The sequence below is a fragment of the Centroberyx gerrardi genome, chromosome 10 (assembly GCF_048128805.1).
Source record: "Centroberyx gerrardi isolate f3 chromosome 10, fCenGer3.hap1.cur.20231027, whole genome shotgun sequence".
NCBI classification, from domain to species: Eukaryota; Metazoa; Chordata; class Actinopteri; order Beryciformes; family Berycidae; genus Centroberyx; species Centroberyx gerrardi.
In genome coordinates this window covers 11,943,224-11,957,185 of record NC_136006.1, presented here as the reverse complement: position 1 = coordinate 11,957,185, position 13,962 = coordinate 11,943,224, and the positions used below count along the sequence as shown (strand labels likewise).

The 13,962-nt window shown below is 42.8% G+C and overlaps 2 protein-coding genes across 4 annotated transcripts in view; both read right to left on the bottom strand.

Moving 5' to 3' along the window:
- The window catches only part of ptpn4a (protein tyrosine phosphatase non-receptor type 4a), a 77,819-nt gene extending 70,792 nt beyond the window's left edge, over positions 1–7,027 (bottom strand). For all 3 annotated transcript variants that reach the window (XM_071898393.2, XM_071899867.2, XM_071899101.2), the window contains exon 1: positions 6,566–7,027. The gene's annotated coding sequence lies outside the window, so the exon portion shown is untranslated. The remainder of the gene's footprint in view (positions 1–6,565) is intronic.
- Positions 7,028–10,183: 3,156 nt separating this feature from the next.
- On the bottom strand, positions 10,184–13,962 carry tmem177 (transmembrane protein 177). The gene is made up of 3 exons (XM_071902886.2): positions 13,932–13,962; positions 12,550–12,817; positions 10,184–11,906 (listed from the first exon to the last, which is right to left on the bottom strand). The coding sequence occupies exons 2-3, from the start codon at positions 12,748–12,750 to the stop codon at positions 11,175–11,177; spliced, it is 933 nt and encodes a 310-aa protein (XP_071758987.1). The 5' UTR covers positions 12,751–12,817; positions 13,932–13,962; the 3' UTR covers positions 10,184–11,174.

Here is a 13,962-nt window from a genome sequence, read left to right as displayed (position 1 = left end):
TCCATTCAGGAACTATGTACTAGTCAGTCAGCCATGAGCTAATCCTGTCTTTACAAAACCCCATTATTACTGTAAGCAGGGGTGAGTGTGTATATGTGTGTGCGTCTGTATGTGTGTGTATGTGTGTGTGCATGTATAGTATGTGCGTGTGCATTTGTGTGTGTCTGTTTATCCACCTCTATGGATCTTTTTATGTGTGTCCAACTGTTTAGGCCTAATCATAGTTTTATCAACCTAGGGCTGTGAGCAGCAAGGGGTGGGGTGTGGGTGGGGGGTGGTGGGGGGGATGTGAGCCTGTCCCTGGCTCCTCTCCCTCTCTCTGGCTGGCTAACACGCTGTTTCAGCTAATCAAACCATTACGACTGCCCACTAACTGAGAACACCATTACCATAATATGCAATTTCATCTGATTAGTTATGCATGGTCCACATCCGCCAACACTGGACAGATACAGAGAGAGAGAGAGAGAGAGAGAGAGAGAGAGAGAGAGAGAGAGAGAGAGAGAGAGAGAGAGAGAGGAGAGGGAGAGGGAGAGGGAGAGAGAGAGAGAGAAGGGAGGGGAGGGATGAGGTGACCCTGATCTGACAATATTGCATCTAAAAAAAAATCTAAAAATGGAACAAAGGCATTCAGACAGATTTTTTGGAACAAGAGCTAGAACTACTACTAACCCCCATTTCATAAGAAGCTACTACTAAGAGAGTGAATGATTTTTCTGATTTTTCTGTTCTTTATGTCACATAAATGGCCCGTAATCACAGGATTAGGCATCATATTCTTATAGACATAAACAATTGCAGGCAGATAATGATAATGACAATGATTACTTTTAGTCTAATCTTAAAACTTAAAAACCTTTGAAACTAATAACACCTGAGTCTTCTCCTTCCCTTCATGAGTGATAATCAGACAGTGTGAGGTCCAAAATCCTGACAGATGGATTAACATGATACAATTATTCTTTTGATACCAATCCAAACTAATGTGTCATTTTTCATTTCGGAAGTCTACATCCGTCAAGGCACCTTCATTCTGGCATTCTGTGGGCGTGGTAGCTAACGCAGAGAGTAAACACAGCTGTGTTTGGGGCTTTGGAGAAGATTTTCGCTAAAAAGTTGTGCCATATCCGCCCCAACGACAGACCACTAACTAGCTGCCTGTCTGAGAGCTAGCTGGCTGGGTAGCTGTGTGAATGGATGGCTGTTTGACTGGCTCGGTTAAGGACTGCCAGGCAGACAGACTGCAGAGAGAACTGTTGCTCATGACAATGATGGTGATGTGAGCGTGCTATACCAGCCTGAGCCATGTCGGGCAAGGTTGTATTATGGGGGGATATTTTGCTGCCCATTTCTAGAACTAAGAATTATTTGCAGCAATGATGAAAAAACACCCTGTAGAACATCACCATGGTGAGATGCACAACATTCTAAAAATCAGCAGGCACAGAACCACTAACTTACTTAACAACAGTGGAGTTGGAGTGCAGCCACTGTAAACTGTAATGGCCGAACTCTGTCTATCAATGGCTCTGCTTGCAGCACTTCCCAACTGCAAACCGGACTGTGAGCGTTCCAAAGGGTTATAATGGAATGGGCAGGCAGCTGGTCCTCTTGGTTAAACATGAACAGTCTGCTCTTTGATAGGGCTGTCACTGACAGTCAGTAGATGGCATGGGGAGCCTGGTCTCAGTCAAATGAAATGGAGGATCCTGGGAGGGATCTTAAAGGGAAATACCACTCAATTTAAGAATGCACGTGTTAAGATCTTCTCTGATCTTGGACACTGCAGTCTTGGTTTGAAACATGAACACGTAGGCCTATCTTTCAAAGCTAGAATCCTAAGAACCAAGTCTCTTATTTGTGAATGGCATGGACGTATACAGCTTGGTAATGTGAAGCTGACTTTATGTACTCACAGAGGGTTATGCTAAAATATGGTGATAGTGGTGAACTAACAAACCTGCCCTTGCGCTTCTGGCTATGAAACCAAGCCTAAACATGTAAGCTACGGAAATACTGGCATCTTTGAAGCCTAATAATGTGTCTTGTCTGCAACACCCAAGCAGTGGTCTTCTTACCAAGACTGTCAATTGACACCAATACTAAGCTGTCAGCACTACTGAGCACCATGCTGAGTGGAAGGGTGTGCCTTCCGAACGTTGAGACAAACCAGACACGAGCTGTCAGAGACAGATAGAGGGAAAGGGGAAAACTAAGATAGAGAAAGAAAAGAAAGAAAGAAAGAAAGAAAGAAAGAAAGAAGCTTGGCCTTACAACAACTAAGGCACCGGGTGCATAAAGATGGCGGACTGACATAATTGATAGAAAGCACAGAACCCACAACATTAAGCCCCAAAGAACACCTTAAATACAAAATGACAGTGTTTATGGTCTATTGGGACTCGAGAAGACTTGTTCAAAGCCCACTAGGGTAGAAATGTCATCTTGTTGTATCAAATAGAAGCACTGCAAGGTCTCCACATTCTCTTACATTCTGTCCTCCCAGCCCATCCCACAGTGCATACACATCCAGCACTTCAAACCAGCAAGAGCAATTGTTGACCTTTGGCTGCTTTGCTCTATGGGCTGGTTTATGATGTTTAACCAGGAGGCTGCCATCTTTACGCATTTTGTCTATTGGTACCAACTCAACCTGTGGAGAAATACCTGCAAACATGGCAATTGGTAATGAGAGGCCTAAGAAAGTTAAGCTGGACATAAATTTGCAGCACCTCATGGCTTACCACATCAACACTAATGAAATAGCCTAATGCTTGCACCCAACACATTAAAGTTATGGCACTGGCAGCAGAATTATCACAATGCCTTTTGAATAAATGATGGCACTATTCCTCCATAAATACTTCTGCCCTGATGGCAGCAGCAGAATATCATCTAGGGGTGGATAAACACTAACAGATTTCCTGCAGATTTTTGACCCAAGTGGGCATAAAATTGGCATCCTAGCCAAAATCGTCTAACGTACTGGAAGAAAAACTGAGAAGAACTATAATGTGAAGGATTTAACCCTGAACTTTTACATTTGTGTGTGTTTCAATTGAGGCTAGGCTAAATCTCGTCAAAATATTGCGGTATATGTCCAAGATAACAGAGTGAGAGTAGATAAGAGGATATTCCTCACAAAACTCTCTAAGAAGGGGCCTAAACACCATGACATACTGGCAACATTTTGAAGCAATGTGGATTGTTAATTTCACCACCAATTATGATGAAATATTCTTGATATTTGTTACTTAGAGCATATTGTGCTATTCACATTTTTTGCCTTTTTTTTTTGCCAATGCCTGTCTTTGCTACAGGCAATGTTGACCATCTCTTTTTCCTCAAAATGTTGTGCATATATTACAGACCTGTCACAAACCTGCAGGCTACGCCCCAAGACTGGGAATGATTTGAGGTGAGGTGAAGGGAAATGGCACAAATGATTAGCTATTTGGATACTATTAACTATTAAAATACCTAGTTAACTTAGAATTGTTGGAAATAAATGTTAGGGTGAATTACAACTTGCCTCCGCACCATCTCCAGTGTTACATTTGAACACATCGCCCAGGGATCCGATGATATTACCTAACCCTCATCCTGCTCCCCGAGGATCACCCTGCCCTGTGCTAGCAGGTGCAGTTTATCCCCATTACCCCTGCCACACCTGTGTCCTCTCTTCCTCTCTCTCTTTTTCTGTCCATTTCTCTCCTTCTCCATCCTCTCTTTTCACTCTTTCTCTCTCCCTCTCTCTCACACACGCACTTCAGTTTTACACCATAGGGAAGGCAGGTTCAGGTGTGTTGCCCAGTAAAGCAGAGCCCTTGCCACAGGCCAGTTATTCTGTACCAGCTGAGTCTTTCCCCTCACTAAAGCCCAGGACTTCATGAGGTTTAGCAGGGCAAAGGCAAAGAAATTTAAATCCTAATACAGGATTCTCTTCCGCACATTATTTATGAACATATCATTTACAGACAAAAGAGAAATGGGGTTTACAGGTAGCGCTGCAGATGAAAAGTAATAATTGCTGCTCCACAACACAGCCTCCAATCCTGTGTTTCAGCTTTCTGTAGTGGGATTCCTTTTTTAGGAAAGATCGTGCCTGTAAGATATCCTGAACACCTGACTCTCCTACCTTCCTTCTGGCTAAGCGGGCTAAAACTTGCTCAAAATCCACTCTCGCCTCTATTGAAAAGATTTCTGACAGGCAACAGGTTTTTTCTTTGGGCATTTAGTTGGTCTCATCAGCAGTAGGGAGCATTTTTGGAGGGCAGGAATGATGGATTCAAGACTTTTTAAGAGCACATAACAACCAATGAGCAAATGTGAGGATACTGGAACCTATCAAGAACACCTGAGCAAGGAAAATGGCACTCTAAAAGCTCAAATTTTAATACCTTCAGTAACGAGAAGATATCCTAATGCCTTAAGCAAGGGAAAGATAGCTAGATTTCACAGTTACATCGAGGTGGGCAGGAAAAAGACACAGGTGGGACACCTAAGAGTTTATTGATCCTTGGTAACCATTCATCTGGCAGAATAGAAGGGGGTGGCATCATGTAGAAGATCTACTACTTTGAAACTGTGTAGGCCTTACTCACCGTAAGGAACAAGAAAGAAATTGCTGACAACAGAGTTCAGCTCAGTTTGACCAACGTCTTAAGCGTGTATCTCACTGTAAATAACTGCACAATGATGTTCTAGTTTTGAAATCTTGCTGCTACCTGCATTTGAGAGACAGACCTACAAGCTAACAAGCGTGTGGCAAGTGATTTCCAGATGAGTCGAGTGCAAAATAATCCTTACTACCCTAAATTTAGCATATGATCTTATGGATATCAACATCCTAGGACTGTGTAGTTCAGCCCCAGCAATCATCATCAGCTTCAAACAGGGAAAACATATTTATGTAACCCCCAAATATGTGATAAGATTTTGTATTGGGGACGCCCATCCGAGAAGATGTTTACTGATGCATATGGTTTTCTACAGAACTGGACAACTGTCCATACTGTAGGTGGGGAGATAACAGTGGGGGAGCATGGAACTTCGGATAATAACAGTCATCAGAGCAGCATTCCTTTACTTGCCCTATCTTATAAGTGACATTATACAATTTCTCATCTTGTGGGGAGACCCCCCTGGAACCCCTTCAAGGACCCCTGGGGATCCCCGGGCCACACTTTGGGAACTGCTAGCTCCCACAGTACACTTGGAAATCTGAATCCAGCAACTGGCATTCTCGGAATTTGAATTCAATCCCTTCCTTCCCTGCACTGAGATCCCAGAATTAGAACGGATTCTGATTCTAATTCTAATGCCATGACTCCTCTGTTCGGTTGCACTCGAGAGAGAGAGAGAGAGAGAGAGAGAGAGAGAGAGAGAGAGAGAGAGGGGGGGGGGGGGGGGGGGGGGGGGGGGGGCAAGACAAACATGGGAGAGCAGCGTCCATATGATCTCAGCAGCAGCCGACTGGCAGGCAGCAAGCAGCAAGGAACCGACTGCGACCCAAAAGATGTGGCACGGATGGTGGAGGATTACGTCATCGAGAAAAAAAGAGGACGCTTCATCACAGCTATCCTCACATCCATTACGAACCACATAGTTAACAGGTTCTGGCCAGCAGACCTGAGCTAATTCGGATCATTTATTCCCCTGAAATGGAACAATTAATGATGCATGCTGCTAAAATAGAGTCGCAATAGTTGCAGTAAGCAGATTATCCCTAGGCCCTCTAGTGTGACATTTCTAGAATGTGACATGTACATCGTAACATTTGCATCAAAACAGTGCTTCAGTAATACGCGGTGAATGATAAACCCACATCATTTTCTTGAAGAATGGGTATTTGCAAGATCTATTTACAGCCGAGCGCTTGCTATGGGAAAGCCATTAGCTCAGTCAAACAAGGCAGACTTGCACTGCAAAAGGACTGGAATGTGGCAACGCAAATCACTCTCATTATTGACTATTGCATATGATAAAAGCAATCTCATCTTCAAAGCGACATCCTTAAAATAACGCTGCATTGTTTTAAACCAGCAAACTGAACGCCTACTACACTGTAACATTGTTGCAGGACTTAGTATATTATGAATGGAGCTGGGTACGGGCTATTTAACTGGCTAAATCGACTCCAGGAATGCTAAACAAAGTTCCCTACATCTTGTACCCAAGTAATAAGGCACCCTTTAAATACATATCAATAATGTGCACAATGGATTAGCTACTGTTTCGCAGCTAACGTTACAGAAAGTAAGCTGAGAGGTATTGAATGGGCTAAGTAACAGCTAGCTAACAGGCAAGCTACACAGCCAATGGCTAGTAACGTTACTCAATAAAATTTCCATAATAGCTTTCCATTACTTATAACGAAATCCCACTCAAGTATGCCCACGTGTAATTACATAAAAATGCCATTTAATGCAACGTTATCACAACGTTATTTCGCAATATTACCCACCTTAGCTGCGCGAAGAGCAACTTGGATAAAAGTGACAGTGCTAAGCTAGCTAGCTAACGTCAGTTGGCTGTAAAACTGGTGGCCTGTGTGTGTTCTTACCGTCATAAACTGCTCCAGGGGCGTCCAGTTTTTAAGGAATATAATTTAGCTGTAGGAGGAAATGGTTTGTGTCGGGGTGATATAGCCTGAACATCCAAGCTCAGTTCACCCGCTGCCGAGGAAACCTGAGCATCATCATCGTCTTCATCAGTTCTCGGAGCCTGGTGCTGCTTCACACACATCCAGCAGAGCGGGGCCTCCTCCGGGCTCGACCCTGCGACTCGCTCGGCGACGACGGATAATCCACACGACAGGAGCCCCCACGGTAACCATTGGCTAGACACAACCACCACCAGTCATTTCAGGCCGAGAAAACGGTACATGTAATCCCACGCGTACGTATAAAAAGAAGATACGATCAGCATAAATGTTAGATTGGAATAATTTCAGACAGCGGACCACAGATTAGACAAATGTTGCGTCTCTGACTTTCCCAAACTGAGCCCGTCCGTTGTCAATGCTCTCTCGTCTCTCTGCAGCTGCTCGCCTGCCTTGCAGCACAGCGCTATCAGCATAGCAACGTAATGGCGCAATCCTAGTGCACAGGGGCGGGGCCACGGAGCGGGAGGCGCGCTATTTGTTTCCGAGCGCTCCTAGCTTTTAGTAGAACCCAGGAATCTCGGTAACATTCCCATAATATTCCCAGAGAGACTCAAAATGTGTCTGTGGTAGATTATAGTGATCTTTTCGGACGTTACGGTATATATATATATATATATTTTATCTCCTAGGGTATCATAGGCTATAATATCCCTATAATATAATAAAAATGACTGACACTTTTGCTGTGTGTGGTATAGTAGTATATAGCATTAGTATAGAAGTTCTTTTTAATTAGGGAATGCAAATGAAAAAAGGTTGCTGCCGCCAAAAACGATTTGGGTCAAATCTGGTTGTGAATACAGATGATACAGAGGCCACCAGAATAGAAAAGAAATCCCCCCCCCCCTCCAAAAAAAAAAAAAAAAAAAAAACTAAATACACTTTATTTTCTACAGTGTTTGAGGACTAGGGTATGTAAACAGAATGACAGAGCAGGCGTGAATGTAATAATAGGCTACAGTTAGTGTAGGTCGCATTATCTGCCATTATTGTCAAGTGGGATACATGATATCTTAACCTACACAGGACAAACACGCAAGTGCATGCAAGCGCACACACACAGAGAGAGAGAGAGAGAGAGAGAGAGAGAGAGAGAGAGGTTATTTTAAATAACCCATTCAATATGTCTGAATTACTTTGAATGAGTGACTCCTTTGCAAAAGAGAACATTGTCCCTAGGAGTACAAATTATGGTGTCAAATCAAATCACATTTCTCTGCAGATTAATGGCAAAACTGATCAAGAATCATTGTTTGTGTTTCAAAATGAATGTGATTATAAAGGGGGGTTTGTTTTCTTCACTGTCGCTCTAACTCTACCCCTTCAGACTACTCTGAAATAGAAATAATGCATTTGTTTCCATGTTTCTCTCTTCTGCTGTCACATTCACCATGCGCTCTGTCATCTGTAGCCTATTTCTTTCTTATGATTAAGCCCTCTGTTTAAATCTCTCCCTTCTTTCTTTATTTTATAATTTAATGTATGCAACTAAACCAAGTGCATCACTCACTTTACAGCAAATACCCTATTAGCTTATTGCCAGTTTAGAGTGTTTTTGCAAAATGCAACCCATATTTCACAGCCCACCTTTATGTTTTAAAAGCTGCATCCAGAAAATGTCACATCTACCACACATCGCTTCTACCTGCACCTTCTTCCAGTTTAAACAGTCGATATATTTACCAGATTATTATGATACAGTGCTGAAGTGAGTGGCTGTACTGCATGCCGTCATCGTATATTGTACGTCATGGAATTTGGCTGCAAGGTGTGTGGAATCTATACAGTATATGCTCAGAAAAACAGGTCGATATGCTACCCAATCGTCCTATACACAAGTCACACTATTAATTTGTCTGAAAGATGAATAGCCTATACTTTATGTGCCTCAGAGAAAGAAGTGAGTGTATTCTGTATAGGTTTGTGTTAGTGCCATACTCTACCCATTCATCTATACAAGCCTGCTTCTTGTTCTTCCTATGGAAATGATTTATTTTAGATATCTGTAAGAGGAAAAGAGATATGACTATTTTGCAGCAGGAGTGTTTTAGTGGCTTAGTAGTAGGCTAGGTTGCATAAAACGCCCCAGAAACTGTAGAGGAAGGTTTTACTGGATCGCTTCATGTCATCCCCTCACTCTGTCCCGTATCTTTACTGTCACTTTCACCTGTACACTGTCTATCAGAGGTGAAATAACATAAAATCTTGAAACATATCTGTCATAAATGGAGCCTTGTCTTTCATAAGGACTGTAAAAGAGGTACAGTAACAAATTACTGGAGTGGTAATGTGGGCTGTGCTGACCTCATGTGGCTCAAAAAAGAAGTTCCCTGTAATTCAACAAACAATGGACCATTGTAACTCGCTGCACAGCATTGAAGGGAGCGAGCAGATGAAGTGAAGTGGTGAAAACAAGACAATAAGCCCAGTGTTGCTGGAATACTTAAGCCAAAATCCACTTTGTAGTCAGGGAACTGGCAGGATAGGCCAACAAACTCAGTCAACGTTGACAAGTTTTTTCTTGTTTGTTTGTTTGCCGATGCTTTTGCAGGCTTTATTCCTCATTAATAATGTATGCATTCATTTTTTGTTACTTATTTTTAACTTTCCAGCTGGGTATGGAGGAAAATGCCAGAGTTAACCCCTTTTTAACACAGTATGATCTGATGATAAGGGGATTCTTGTGTTAGAACAAAAAAGTAAATAATGGTTTATGTATTTGAGGAATTATTTCAAATTATAAAAGGTGGGGGTTGTCAAAGTGCAGAGTCAGCTACTTAACCCAGGAGCTGGTAGGGATTCAGTTTCTTGCTCAAGGGCACTAAGGCAGGGCATGGGATGCTTGCTGTCAAAGGGGGTTGAACCCAACATGTCTTGATATCCCCCCTACTCCCTCCTGTTTCGATGTTAGCATACTCTCAATATATACAGTTTCTATCAGAACATGAACCTTCTACTTTCCCTTAATGGGTGCATTCATCAGCCCCAAGAAAAAAAACGACAGTACTGTGGATTCCATTTTTGTTCCTACTTATTTGACATGTTCTACCTTAGCACGGCACTGTAAAAGCGTCAGTGTATGTCTATCTGTGACAGCGTTAATTACACCCTTCTATATTTAGTTCAGCCCACAGGGTGCAAGACTGGAGATGTAATTAAAACACCATATCTGAACCTCGTTAATATGCAGACAGACAACGTAGGGGAACCTGACCACTATATGATGAGTTCTGAGTCCCAGTAAGATGGATATTAAGATTATTATCACTAATCAAATTATCTGGGGTCATGAAAGTGATGTGTGGGGATTCAGGGTGCTATTCTCCTTAAAGATTATTTTCTTGACCAGAAAAGCTCAAAAGAACGCTGCTGCTTGTTGTTTGGAAGTACAATCAGGAATTACTGATACAAAGATGAGACAAGAAAGAAGGAGGGGCAGAGGGAAGGAGAGAGAGATGGAGCTTTGGTATAGGCATAGAGAAAAAAACACTGTAATAACCAGAGTTTCACATTTTGTCTGCTTTTAAGTATGCACAAGTGGACATTATGTACAACTGCTTAATAGGAAGGACGGTACATTGCTTTGTTATGGCTTGCACTTCCATATTTGCACAGCACACACAAATAGTACAGGGTTTGGAAGTACTAGTCCATTGCATAGCAATCCAAAAAATATATCCTAAGTCAAAGTTTTACCTGTTTTTCGTTGAGTGGTAACATAGCTTGGGGTTTACATGGGAATGAGGGTGCTGCAGATTCTCTGAGGGCGCACGACACTGACGTGCCATTTTTCGGCAGGCAGTCGTGAAGAAACATTTGGCCGTGCAACCAAACGTATAAAATGAAGTGAAAAGCCTTAAAAAGGTTTGGGAATTTGAGGCCAAACAGGACAACTATCTGCTGTATAATATTTGTTTTGTTGTATTTTGAGCAAATAGCTATGAAGCCTTATTCTTCATGACAAATACTTGTACTCTATGCCTTTTCAACGATATATATTTAAACACACAGGCTTCAAAAATGTTTATTTATAACCCGGGTCCAAAATTCACACCTGCCAAGCACCAAATGCGAGTAAAACTTGGTGGATACATAAATAAGTCACACTGGCTGGTAACTTTTTGAGATGATAACATAATGCTTCAAAATGCTGTCTTGTCATTTTAATTCTGTTGCCCTTCGTGATGAATTATAAACATTAAATTATCAACAAAGTAACATTGAAAACAGGTAGGGTGACATACTTCAATTTAAAAAAAACCTGGTGAGTTAATGTTGGACACTGTTTACACCTTTATCATGACAACCATGAAAAATTGTCTTCTTCAATCTTTGGCAGACTCTTTTGCAGACTTCTAAACATAATTTTTTATGTCTTTTCAGATGGTCAAAACTTCTCTCCCACGGCCGCGACATTTCAGTTGTCTTTTCAATTTAACTCAAACCATTACACTAGTTCAGATGAGGCCCAGTGACATTCAATTCTCAACACAGTGGGGAGCACCTTTCATGCGTTCTCCCGTTTCAGCAGAGTGAGGATGCCGTCCCTCCTGGATGTGTAGGGTGCGTGTTTCAGCTGGAGCAGGTGAGCAGGGAACAGGTTCCCGCTGGGTGCGTACATCGCCTCTCCCTTCTGCCCCATCAGAGAGCGCAGTGTCTTGTTCCTGGACAGGATCTTATCGTAGAACTCCACCCCTCCCTTGGCGTAATCGCGGGACACTCGCGCCGCACGCCGGTCCGAGCTGTAGTCCATCCACTGGCTGACGGCGTCCGAGCTGAGGAAGTAGGACACGGCGCCGAGCCCCAGCGCCAGAACGTTCACGGCCCCGCGGAGCAGCGGAGGCCCGACATGGAGCCCGAACACCTGCTTCAGAAACGCGCTGTACACCCAAACTCCGCCCAGACAGACCGGGGCGACGGCGGCGCTCAAAACCAGCCCTCCGGAGTCCAAGCGGGCCACCTCTCGCGCTATGGCGAACTTCTGCGCCTCGGGGGAGAACACCAGCGCCTCCTTCAGAGCGGTGCCGGAATCGCTCTCCCACTCCACCGTTTTGCCATTGATGAAAATGGTGCGGTTGGTGATTCCACCCGGGTCTTCGGCCGTGCTGTTGAAGTTGGCTGGGATGCCGATCTGGGCTCCTGCAGGAAGCCATGGGACGCCAGCACCGACCGGATGGAAGCCGAAGGAGGCGAAAGCAGAGAAAGTGTTGGGCGAGCTGATGCCATAGTCCTTCAACACCTACAAATAATAACAATAACAATATTTAATATTGGATTTTATACAATGTTCATTTTCAACCGCACATTGTGATTGGACAAGAGCCGTTCAATGAGTGCTTATACCTGCAGTAGACAAACTTGTATCCCATAACTCAAACAGTATCACTCCTCCTTTAACTATGAATGAAATGAAGCATGGATGTTTACTGCTTAGCAAATGGGGACTAATTTTTTGTTGGTGAAGGGCTAAAATAAAATCATTAAATTAAACCCAAAGCTTGCACCTTTGTTTAACATTTGATACTATTCAAAAACTTTTGTAAATGTTGTTTATAACCACAACACCCCAGTGCCAATAACTACAATATAGCACTCTCTCTCCAAATATTGCTTAAATATAACACTATTTATATTATATTTATATAATAATACACAGGATGTCAAAGAAGCATATTTCAAGGTGTTCTAAGTCCTTTGGGGGTTTTATCCATCTGCACCATCTGTATATGATTAGTTTTAGAAATTAAATGTACCTTTTTTGCAAATATATAAAAGGTAACCTTGAAGAAAGGGGGAGAACAGGGAAAATAGTAGCATAAATAAAACTTCAAAACTATTACACTACTACTACTATCACACACACACACACACACACACATTACCTGCTGGAAGACACCGTCCAGCTTGTCAGACAGGGCGACTGGCTGTCCTCTGTGCCAGGCCTGGTACAGCTGTCGGTAGGACTGGTCGGGGAAGACGTGGTAGAACACGTTGACGGCGAAGACCCCGCCGCAGCTGGCGATGAGCAGCGGAGTGCGGTACTTCTGGAGAAGCACCGCATACTTCAGGAAGGGAAACGCCATGTTGTGTTTTCTTGTGTACAGACTGAATTTGTGTCTGGCGGGTGCTGCGGACTTCAGTAGGTGGCATCTGTGAAGGAGACAGACAGTAAGTTAATGAGTATGGCATTAGGCCTGCAGGTCATAGATAGGGTGATTTCTTAATAATAACAATGTGACACTTTGACTCTTTTTGTTTCCTCCCCCTTCAAGGAGGTCAAAGGTCAGCTAATAGCGCCCCTACAGGTGATAGGGATTCAGTGTCTTGCTCATGGACACTTCAGCAGGGTGTGGGTTTGAACCTGTGTTGTCCAGCTGAGGGACGGTCTGTCTCTCTATCCACTAGGCCGTAATGTTCAGTGGCCTGTAACTAGCTAGTGTGCCATGACATTTCACAGTCATTTCTTCAAAATTAACAAAGCAGATGGTGAGGAGATTAAAGCAGCCATAAATAATGCATGACGTTATTATTATTTTTTTTTAAACATCTGTCATGTTCCAGTCCACACATGTAGCTCATAAATAGTAAACCACGTTATCAGTAATAGGTATAATATGCCTATCACAGTCTCTGGATATACAGGCGTCTAGACATCAATCTGCAAATGCTTTAGCTCTCATATAGCACAGGATCTGTTTGGCTATGCATAGCCACGTTTTACGTTGCAGTAAATACATTATTACACATTTAAACAATGCATAAACAGCCGTAAATATCACAAATATGCACCAGAGAAGTCCATATGTACAAGATAATGGTTTATTTTTGTCATATACCCCAGAAGACGTAGTTTAAGATGGAAACGAACACTAAACTTTCACCCTGTATAGCCTTATTTTAGCCCAGACATCATAACAATTTAGACGTCTTTTAAACGGCAATCAACAGAAAATTGCTCAGCGGGAAATTACACTACATTACAACTAACTGTCAGGTAGACTGACCCTACAAGAGACATAGGGAGTCTGACTCATTCATATGGGAGCGAGAAGACAATGTGAAGTCGCTGAAGTCGCTAGCTAGCTACTGTAAACATTAACTTGTTAAGGTTTATGGAGGTAATGTTACACAATGGACGACCTGCTTTACCTCATTGACTAGCAAATAACAATAACGCTACAAAAACCTAATTTAAAAACGTTTACAGTGTGTGTAGCCGACAACAAACAGACGCGATAGTATGTATGAATCCCTGATAACTCACATGCTCTCGACATCACTGCAAGGACAGCTGA

What these genes read in the sequence shown, in the direction of transcription:
- tmem177 (XM_071902886.2), bottom strand. Translation starts at nt 12,750, where the DNA reads ATGGCGTTTCCCTTCCTGAAGTATGCGGTGCTTCTCCAGAAGTACCGC. An exon ending in TGGACGGTGTCTTCCAGCAG is followed by an intron (nt 11,907 to 12,549) that starts GTAATGTGTGTG and finishes TATTATTTGTAG; the next exon opens with GTGTTGAAGGACTATGGCAT.